At 29.5% G+C, this 12,100-nt stretch overlaps 1 protein-coding gene across 1 annotated transcript in view; it reads right to left on the reverse strand.

Annotated features, from left to right (window-relative positions):
- The window catches only part of LOC111620666 (RNA polymerase II subunit A C-terminal domain phosphatase-like), a 31,711-nt gene that overhangs the window by 5,176 nt on the left and 14,435 nt on the right, over positions 1-12,100 (reverse strand). Inside the window, exons 3-5 of the mRNA XM_023362641.1 lie at positions 11,183-11,270; positions 4,042-4,167; positions 3,708-3,952 (exon numbers count right to left, since the gene is read on the reverse strand). Of these exons, the coding sequence (XP_023218409.1) occupies positions 3,708-3,952; positions 4,042-4,167; positions 11,183-11,270 (459 nt within the window). The remainder of the gene's footprint in view (positions 1-3,707; positions 3,953-4,041; positions 4,168-11,182; positions 11,271-12,100) is intronic.

Below are 12,100 nucleotides of genomic sequence, written 5' to 3' on the forward strand. Positions count from 1 at the left end.
GTTAAGTATGTAAATGAGGAGAGTGATCTCATTCAGAATTGTGACGTCACCTCACACTATAAATTCCAAGTCTCAAGTGAAGATGGACGAGGTGAATTCCTGATAGCAACGAGCTTTGGTGAGCTTCAGAGCAGTGAACGAGAGAGAGGTGTCCGATAGGATCAAATAGTTCCAAGGTGATTTTGAAGTTATTCGACTTATGGATCGACGATTATAGAAAGTCTTGAGAGTTTGAGGAAATAGGTTCCTAGTATATTGAGGTGACGATTAGGATCTTTAATTTATAAGAAATATTGTTTATAAGTTAAGTCTTTGATTTTTGTCGAATTCCAAAGGGGAATAGAATTAAGTTAGAAATAGATTGATTTGAGTTTGTCGGGTTGATTCTTGTTGAATTTCATTGAATAAATTATTGTTTGATTTTTACTAAATACTGTATATAGTTATTACTAGAAGTTTAATTAAATATTTGATTTTGTTATTGACAAACTTTGTCATTATTTAATTCGGTGCACCCTTAAAGTCCAGGCCTGGCACACTAACGCGAATCCGCGTAAAGTACCCGTTAGGGAACGGCTATTTCCGGCACGCAGTAGTGTCAATAATCGTTGGAAAAGTCGGAAAAATAATATAGTACTTTACAAACTAATCCAGATATTTTTAAACTTTTTGCTATTTATTTACTTTATTTATTGCATTAAGGAACTACCCTGAAAGTCTACTTCTAGGTCAAATTACATGGAATTTAATTATTAATAGTAACAGTAATATAGTCTAGTGTTCCGCAACTGGTGTGTCATCACAAGGTGAAAGGTATAATGTAAACTTTTACATATTAATTTCAAGTTTTATTTATTTCTGTTGTGTTTCTTATGCTTGTATTTCATTCACTGATGAAATAAGATGATGTTAAAGCAATAAACACATATAATGTCCCAGTACTCACTTATTCTTTTGGAGTTATACATTGGACTCACACAGATCTCAAGCAACTCCAAATGAAAACAAGAACAACACTTAATAAGCATAAACAACATCATCCTAAATCCGCCACAGAAAGATTAACCATTCCACGTAAAGATGGCGGATGTGGCCTGATCAACATAGTTAACCTCCACTACAAACAAATACAGACATTGTGAGTTTTTCTACAAGAAACAAGAAAAATCACAATTACATAAAGCAGTAACTCGAGCAGACTCAAATAATACACCATTAAATTTACATTCACAACATATGGACACAACACAACATATAAATAGCATAGACACCATTAATTAAGCAATCATGGGCACAAAAGGCACTCCATATCAGACATCCCTATGACCTGTCCAGAATTCTGTTGACAAAACTGTGTCAAACAGCTGGTTAGCTCGGGGATGCCTCTTTGGGGAGATGGAAGGATTCATGATTGTCATACAGGATCAGGTTATAAATACTAAAAACTACAGAAAACACATACTCAAAGATACAACAATCATAAATGACACATGCAGAAAATGTCACATCATGCCAGAAACTATACAACACATCACTTCTGGTTGCAAGCTCTTGGCACAGATAGATAATTTACATAACATAATCAAGTAGTAAATACATCAAGAGCTTGCAAACAAACACAAATTATTAGACATTCATGAACCATACTACAAATACATTCAACAGACAGTATTGGAAAACAACACGTTACAACAGCCATAATCACAGATAAAACAATTTACCACAACAGACCAGACATCACACTCATTGACAAACACAATAAAATCACATACATTATAGACATAGCCATTCCAAACACTGACAATATACAAAACACATGCACTGAAAAAAATCAGCAAGTACACAGAACTCATCAGGAAATGAGGCATCTGTTGAGGATGGATAGGGTGCTTATTGTATCTGTCATCTTTCCTGTACAGGTATCATACCACATACACTACACAAAAGTCTGGGAACATTAAAATTGAATAGAAACATATCACACCACAGAAGGCCACTATATTGAATACATGTCATATTATTAGGAAATTCCTGAATACGACATACACTGACACACTTATTTAATTTTTGTCTTGTTTTGAAGTTACTATGCTTTAACTCTGGTCTAGCATAGTACACAGCCATCGGTGTCAACCAAGTGCAACTCACAAAACTCAACATAATAATATAATAGGTTTATGGCATTATGAAATTTGATTAATAGTATCATATCATATGTTTTTGACAGGAATAACATTTTGGTGTGCCGTGTTGAGTCATAAGTATGCCACGAGTAGAAAAAGGTTGCGGAACACTGATATAGTCCAATTTAATCTGGCAATTATTTGGCTTGAAATGAATTTAAAAAATAAATCTTGTTTGAATCTGAATATTTTTATATTTTGACTTTCTGAAGATTCAAAATAAGTCATTTTCTTCAATTTGTTATATGATAAATGAAGTATATAAAGAGCAAAAAGTTTAAAAAAATATCTGAATTAGTAGTTGTAAAATGTCTGTTGGAACAGCTATAATTTCATTTTCAGATACAACATGCTTTATGCAACATGCAGATGCTTTAGCTACATAAAAACATTAGAAAATTTTTATGGCATTTATTTATAATGTATAACATAACAAAACTGCAGAAATAAACTAAAGCTTGAAAAACTGCATTTTCTCAAAGCCCAAAAATTATAGTTGAGTTAGGACAATTACCTAGTGGGAGGAGGAAAGTTGTAACTTTAATAGACCACTTGATATTGCTACAGCTTATATAACAAGTGCATCCACAATTCCTCAACCATGAATTAATAATTATAAATTAAGATTATTATTATTAAAATAATAGATCTATACCCTTTCTGAATAACTGCACTGAACAAGATTGTTAATGTTCTACAGATTTATATTAGGATAATTTCACAGGATTCAGAAACTCTACTGACAAGGGAACCCGCAGTTTGTAATCATGTATTTATTTATACTTAAATTTTACCATAGCTACAGGACCTAATATTCAGACATTCTTGGGAAAATTATGACAAAAGTTTTTCTACAACCATTAATATCAATACAGAAGTCCAATTTACAAAGTCATGGCATGGTGTGATTAGTTAAGATGTCATATGTGGAGGTTGTATTTATTGTTCAACATAATTATGAAACTCACTTACTGATCATGGTTTGTAATCTCATCTGACACAACATAGAAAACTCTTTTTTTTTTCTAAAAATTATTAATATTTGATTCTAGAACACTGAGTCAACACAAATCATCAAATTCTTATCTGATCCATGCAAATTCCTCAACGTTGTTATAGGGTCAACCTCACAATGGATTGGTTATGTAATTACTTTATTTCCATTCTAGCAATTTTTTACAGGGTTTATGTCATTGTATGTATGTTATCTGCATGAAAATATTATACTTGATTTTAACCTGTCTTATGATTTGAAATTATTTAAATCTAACAGAAAATATTTTTTTCAGATAAATGTAGATATATTGGTGAATGTTATTAACAGAATGGAAACAAATCTATTAAAATAAATAAAAATAAAAATCTGAAAAACCATAATTATGAGGCACTTAAAAAAATGACAATTAAGATTTATAGGAATTTGAAACTTTTGTATATGACAACAAATCAAATGATTTTTTTAAAAAAATTACTTTAAACATTAAAAAAAGTTTAATTTTCTTAAAACATTTTCTGCATACTTACTTAAGATTTCCAGTCTTTGAATTTGGATTGAAACATTCATCTCTAGATAAAATTCTGTGGGAAAAGTATTTGCCATTTGGATCTAATAAGTTTGCTATTTTATGGGCATATGGTCGTGCTCCAAATGTGCAGATATGCAATTCATATAATTTGGACATAGAATCTAAGAAACTTTCTACTCCAGGACGAATTCTTGTGTGATACCAAGGAGTATGAGAGCCATACAATTGAAAATGATACACATTCTATAAAAATTGTAAATATTTAAATTTTTAAAAAAATATTAGTTAGTTAATTACTTCTCTAAATAAAGTAATAACAAAATTCTATTTACCTTGATTTTTGGTAGAATATTATCATTAGTAGTGTGAATTAAAGTCTGATCCAAATCCACAAGTAACACTAGTTTTCTAGCACTTAACAAATGATTTTCATCTGCTTGACCTAACTGTTGAGCTTCCTATATTTAATATTAATAAAAATTCTAATATTATCACAATATCTTTTAATTTTTTTATTAAATATTTTCTCACAAAAACAAAATCTCAGTCTAATTAAATAATAACTAAGGTTCAGTGGAGGAATTATATATGAAGAAATCAGTTATTTTTTCATAATAAGCAAAACATTTCATAAGTTTTTCAAAAAATAAAATATTTATTCAAGAAAAAGGAAAATGAACATCTTTTGATAAATATGATGTTATTTTACCATTATTGGAAATTTTAAGGTTAAAATACCGCATTTAAAATAAATTGTAATTTTTAGTTAACATATTTTAGAAAAAATTTCAAAAATAAAATTAGAGATGCAATGGTTCTGACTTAATCTAGTTTAACAATTAGCTGTTATTTTTTATTTTTAACGATATAATGTAATGTATTTGATTTTAGCATTTATTAATTTATTGTTAAAATTTATATGACTAGGAAATAAAATTATAAGCCATGTGTTTTAGTATCATTGCAGACAATATACAGGAAATCCTTGTTAGTTCGAAATTCAAGGGACAAAATAATTACCAAAGCTTCGAAGCAATTAGAATACTTCGAAGTTGAAAATTTCCAATAGGATGAGAGGAAGGAGTTGAGTGTAATTACTGACACGTTGACAAAAGAAAATGACAATTTGTTTAAATTTGTACTGGGCAGTTACAGCAGTGGCAATCGAAGAGCTAGGTAATGTGGAGCCATCTATTGGGGATGGAGGACGTAAATCTGGTTGCTTTTATTTGAACTCGGATAACTTTTCCGTAGTTTAACCAAAATTCACCAAACTTTGCAAAACTATGAAGCAAATGCGTGGCTTTATATTACAATAAACAGCACCCAAAAAATATCAAAATACCTTTTTGTTATTAAGTATCAGAGGCGAAAGGCGACATTTTCATTTTTTTGAATATATCTTTTTTCTGAGTCAATTATATTTTCCAAAAAGTAATTTATGCACATTCCAGGGTTCTAACGAGCGTTTTGACACCAAAATCATCAAATCTAATGTGGAAATTTTTTTTTTTTAAAAATCAGACACAAAAGTGCAAAAATTACTATATAAACCTGGGCTTTGCCCAGGCAGGGGCGGTCTACATAAGGACTAATAGGGCTTAAGTCCCGGGTTCCCAAGTGTCACGGGATCTCAAATAATGATGATAATTTATAGTATTATTTGTTTATTGTATAATTCTTAATCTAACAAAAAAGGGGCCCCATTGGAGCCCTAGGCCCGAAAAACCTAGATCAGCCCCTGGTTGTTGCTATACTTAAATCGAGAAAAGTGCTGAAACGAACAATTTAATTTTCTCTTTATAATAAAAAAAATCCGGCAACAAGTTATGTAACTTGTTGCCGGATTTTATTTAGAAAATAAATTTTATGTTTTTAATTAGAATATAATAAATATAATTATGTGTGGCACCATCTGTTAAGTTATTTTGTTATAAGAACTTTCTATAACTTTATTATAGAATGGCAAAAAAACTTAATTTTCAGGGTAATGATCGGTTTCGTAAATAATTGTAAATGCTAATAACGTATAACATCTTTATTAAATACAGTTACTTTACGTTAGGGCTTATCACACCAGTGAACACGCAGACAAAATTTCTTAAATTTAATATATATTTAAGTTTTCAAAAGAGATTTCACAATAATTAAAACTAATATGTATAAATTATATAAAATAGACTCGAAATGCATTTCGGACTTTAAAATAGTCCCTTTTCAGTCGGTGTTTCAATTAAAACATATAAGATAAAACACATAAAAGTTATATTAAAAAGCCGAAAGAAGAATGAAGAAACTGGCGTTATCTCACAGGTCCCTTACAATAACTTCTATCATTTTCATGTTTTCCATAACCTAGCTAGCCGTAGAGAGTTAATCGATGTCTCTGAAAGATTGATTGAAACACGTTTTATGTTTCAGTCAATCGATCAAACGGCCTAGGCGTGCATAGCGAGCAAACAAACAAACATCCTCGTTTATATTTGCGGATATGCGGGAAGTGAATTTGGAAAGAATAGCTTCTCCAAATAAATAAACAGGTGTAATGGAATGAGGGAGAAGAAGAGGAGTAAGGAGTTTGGTGTCAATGATGTCGTAACCACAGTCGTATACGTTGAAACCGTTCTGTAAAAACAGAATTGAGTGTTTATCATCCGTTATAATTTTAAAGCCATCGAGGAAGAAATATTTCTTAATCTCTGGATTTTAATCGAATAATTTGACACTTTCGGTCAGGATCGAACTCTCTTCGAAAGTCCTGTTTAATTAATGTACTATAGGATTACTCGCGAATAATTCGAATATTTAATAATTTAGCTAAAGTTTATAATTGATATTTTCTTTTCAAATTTTTATTTGTGTAAATTACAATCACATGTCAAAGAATAAAGTATTTTAGATAATAATACAAATAAAGCTAGAAACAATAGCAATAATATACAACAATAAAGAATCTCGATAATATTCACGTCAGAATAAACAATGTAAATAATGTGTAAGATCTCGGATTGATCCTGTTCCGCGATAAAATTATAAAATACGAGAATATTTCCTTTTATCTGCGTTTCACCCTTCTCTCAATGATGGCGAGAGAAAGGAAGGGCGAAAATGAAAATAGAACAGGCATTAAAAATGCATGCGATATGCTAGTTTCTATACGCATAGGTTCCGATTCTTTTTATATAGAAGAGTTCAAAACTATTTTTAGAATAGACAAATGAATATTATACAAAAGAAAGTTATCGTTTCTTATCGGAGAAGGATGCCGTGTCTTACGTGAGAAAACCTAAAGCACGAATGGAGCCACCAGAAGCCAAATTCTGTTTTGGAGAAACGACGGAGAAAAAAGTAATGGAAATTTTAGAGGAACAACTGCTCAGAAAGCATGTCAAAATTATTATGGAAATGGAAAATCCTGGAATATTTCATATGCTAAAAAATGAAAAAATGGAAGAATTAGCTTCTATGTACCAGCTCTTTTCTAGAACAGAAGATTGCTTACACATAATGGCTGAATACGTAAGCAAATATCTTAGCAAACTTGAGAAAAAATGATAGAAAAAGGAAAAAGGATTATACACATATCAGAATTTATACATAGCTGGATAGATTAAAAGAAAAATTCAATGTCTTTTTGTGTAAATCTTTTAAATCTGACAAATACGTTTAGAAAATGATAGTTAAACTTCGAACATCTCTTAAATTTAGATCTGAAATACTCAGAATATCTCTCTATTTATAAATGATAAATTTAAAAAGAAGTCCAGAGACTTTATTGGAGAGATTGAAGAAGGTATTATTGATAAAAGTTTCATTCTGTTTCGCTATCTTCGATATAAAGATCTGTTTTTAAAGTATTACATACAGCACATGGCCAAGCATTACTTTTGAATAAAGAATATCTAATGACTCCGAACAAGAAGTCATCTTAAAGATGGAATGCGGTGGTAGTCAACACACTTTTAAATTAGAGAAAATGATCAAAAATTTAATAATTTCAGATGGAACATCGAAGTTTTTAATAACACGTTATTTTGTAGAAATTTCTTAAGTAAAATCATTGAATTGAATGTTAAAAGTTCTGACTTCGAAGCTTTGGCCAATACAAAAATCTGTTGTAAGTTTCCCCGCGTTTTTTTATGCAGCGAGTGTAGCGAAATGACGTCACGAGCAGTATTGGCCAATTAGAAACCAGTTTCAGCGTGTTCACTGTAAAGCGCTTCTCGAGCGCTGCATAAAAAAACGCGAGGTTGCTGTTTACCCGAATATCGGAGGAAAATCTTGGATGCTTTTATGAAATTTTATTTGAAGAGACATTGCCGTCTCAATTNTTTACACAGACATAATCAAGTAGCAAATATAATACACGAAGAGCTTGCAAAGAAACACAACTTGGTAGACATTCACAAACCATACTACAAATACATTCCACAGACAGTATTGGAAAGCAACACGCATAAAATGTACTACGACAGAGCCATAATCACAGATAAAACAATTTATCACAACAGACCAGACATCACACTCATTGACAAACACAATAAAACCACATACATTATAGACATAGCCATTCCAAACACTCACAATATTGATACAAAACACATTCACTGAAAAAATTAGCAAGTACACAGAACTCGCCCAGGAAATAAGGCATCTGTGGAGGATGGACAGGGTGCTTATTGTACCTGTTGTTCTCTCCTGTACAGGTATGATACCACACAGAATATACAAAAGCCTGGGAACATTACAATTGAATAGAAATACATACATCACACTACAGAACGCCACTATATTGAATACATGCCATATTGTTAGGAAATTCCTGAATATAGACACAGGCACTGGCACACTTATTTAATTGTAGTTTTTGATTGCTATGCCTTGACTCTGGTCCAGCATAGTACACAGCCACCGGTGTGAATCGAGTATAATCCACTAAACCCATAATAATAATAATATAAATATGACAGTAAACAGCATGTGTCTGATGAGGACCACACAGGTTGCTAGATAGGTTTTATAAAAAAATTCAGCAATGAGTTGCTGAAGTTTCCAGGCAACATTTGGTAGCACCATCTATTATGATATTTTATTACTAAAAACTTTTTATATTTTTAATTATTATAAAATGGCAAAAAACTTAATTTTGAGGGTAGGGATGGGTTTTATAAAAAGTTATAAATGCTAATAATAAGTAAAATTGTCATTAAGTCAGACCCTACTTGAGATATGACATGACCCTCTATCTCCTCATCCTGTTGACCTTTAACCACGAAAACTTAATAGCATACACAAACTTGAAAATTTCAGAAATTTTTGACAATTTCAATTTTTGACAAAATCATGTCTCCTCATGCACACACTAACATCCATACATACAGAAAAACAAAACCCTAAATTTTATTTTGCATTTCTCCATGTTTCACAGTCTCAAGTCCAAATGTAAAAATCTTGGGGGGGTCATTTTTAGACCAATTGCCATACCTTCCCTCTGTTGTATAATAGCTGGAAAAGTAAAAATAAAGCAGAATTCTCAAAATGTAGCCCAAATTATTTTTAAGGTGGCCCAAAAAGTAGTTATATACCCAAATGTAGTAGCCTAGAGTCCTTCAAGTTTCTCAATTTGCTACTTGAAGCCCAATCTTGCAATTCCAAAATGCTGTATTTTATGAGATAAGAGAAAAAGGGCATTCCACGTGTAAGCTGAAACCCAAAAACATGTAAAAGCAAAGCCATGTTGACCAGATTAGAGTTGTTCTTGGTCTATTCTTCTCTTATAGTATGGAGGCACTTCAATTTAAATGAACGAGTTAACGTATGCATATCACAGTTCAGATAGAATTTTCACTTTGAATTTTGAGGTACTTTTACTTCGAACTACTGAATTCCTTAATATGTAAATCTCTACATCCCTGGTTGGGACAAAAGTTCAGTTACAAACTAATGGAATTTCAAATTAACAAGAATTTTCTATATTTTGTTTTGGGAGAAAAACTCATCCAATCCTGTCAAAATAACAAGTTAAGCTAGATTAAAAAGTAATATATTTATTTATATCTTTTAAATTTTTACATCATGCAGAAGAAATGAAAGTTATTTAAAATGAATTTTCTATCTTTGAATAATAATATTCATTGTTTTTTATCATCTCAGAAATTAAACAGTAAGCCATGCAAGAAGTATCATCAATTGTTATCATGTATTATTATGATGTATTTCAATAATTTATAGGCATTCCTTAACTTTTGCATACGTTATTTTGTATTTAATATATTTTGGTACCCCAGGTTTTGATTTTTATGCTAAATTTGGACGTTTGTAATTTTTTTATGACAAACAAAAATTTAGAGCTATTGTGTGGTGGCACTTTGCATGTTTTGGAGCCAGTAATAAAAAAAATCATCTGTAAAAATTAATTTTTATTGTTAAAATTCCTTAGATTAAAATGAAAACAAACATTTTAAGTAATGTTTTATGCATTAGAATAGATTTACTGTAGAAAAATAAAACTGTCCTACATTAACAACAGGATTTGTAATATTTCTTTTTAGCTCTCTGGAATCAGAATGTTTTTCATAATATACAACTCTATTGTTTGATTTTCGAACATTTTTAGGAATGCATAACACCTGAAAATTGCTGTATATAACAATCTCCGAAATTATTTTAATTAACTGCCTACTTTTCTATTTTCCATCTAGTTCTTTTATCATTCCATACAACATCAACTTTTCAAACATTTCTTAATTGAATAAGTTTCTTTATTTTCTAAAATTATTCCTAACATATATTTTATTATGGAATTGGGGAGATCACTGATAGTCACAGGTTTAGTGTGGTGGGATCCTTAATGACACACTAAATTAAATTGAGAAATTACATTATGATGTTCCTACTAGTACCAAATTATGTTAATTATTATATAGAAATAATCCTATAATTTTTGCAATTCTTTGAAGTACTTCTGTTTTTATCACATATTCTTTTGCATTTAAAAAAATTTGTATTAATTATTTAAAAACTGATAGACATTATAAAATATATAGCAATTTTTTTATGAACATCTGTCTTTTGTACACAGTCTCCAGTCCTGAAAGTGTCTGCTAAATCTGAGGCCTACTATATTTTCAAAAATGGAATCATTGTGTATATAGAAAATTTATTACATACATAAATAATAATATGTTAGATTGAACAATGAACTGAACAAAACAAACAACAATAATTAATCCTATGTCACAATATGCCTTCACATTAGCAATTTAATCCAATAGATATTTTTATCAGGTGTAACAACAATAGAACTTGCTAACTAAAACTAAAATAAAAAGCAAAATATGTTTTAATTTACAATCATAAACAATGTAAAAGTGTAATTAAATAAACAAACACAATTTGTCTCTAATATCTAATCTTATTTTAAAAAATTTATTTTTTATTAATATCAACTAAATAGATTTGTAAAATTATTACCTCTTGACTAACTCTTAATTCTGGAACACTGTGGACCATGCTAACAGATGTTGCAGCAACCACTTTTGCTAAATTATCACTGTCTAATCTATATATAAAAAAAATATTAAAAAAAAATTTTTTTTAATGCAAATAATGTTTATTTGCATTCAGAATTATATCTAAAATAATAAATTTATCAGTAATAGTAAAATTAAAAAAAAATGTTTTTTTCTGTTATTATTTTTCTTTTAATACAATCTTATATTATAGTTCCAGAATAAAAATTCTTATGCAATGTATTAAATGGATAATTATATGCAATGATTGGATAAAAATGAGGCTAACTTCTGATAAATGATAGTTAAAATGATCCAAAAGCATTATATACATAATATAAAAGTATTTTAGTTACATATTCAAATATACTTTGAGAAAAAATAAAAAACAAAACTATAAATATTCTAAAAGTCAGGTTACCAAAACTTTTTTGCACAAATAAACAAGTTACGATTAATTTTAAATTTACTATCTTTTTAGAACAGGCTTTATAGAATAGATTCTATTCCATAAGCCTGTTCTAAAAATAAAGCAAATTTAAAATGTCTAACTGAAGGGTCTTGCAAAGCCAAAACTATCTTGTTACACAAATAAATAAAATAACTTTAGTAATCAAATAAGTAATTAAAATAATTTTTCTTTAATTAATCTACAAAGTTGTATATTATTATTCTTTTATTAATATGATTCACATTTTGGTAACTTCAAAAATTAATATTTTTCTTATAACTTGACGTATTTTCTAAAGATGAGTAAGAAATTAAAAAGTTAGAAATTATGTTAAAAAACTGTTCTATAAGCAACTTTCTTTATTCTGACAAATTTGCAATTTAGTAGCAAGATCTACCCAATCATATTACAAAATATAATTTAAAAATA

This window comes from Centruroides sculpturatus, unplaced genomic scaffold (genome assembly GCF_000671375.1).
Source record: "Centruroides sculpturatus isolate CEXI.00-Female unplaced genomic scaffold, Cexi_2.0 scaffold194, whole genome shotgun sequence".
Lineage (NCBI taxonomy): Eukaryota > Metazoa > Arthropoda > Arachnida > Scorpiones > Buthidae > Centruroides > Centruroides sculpturatus.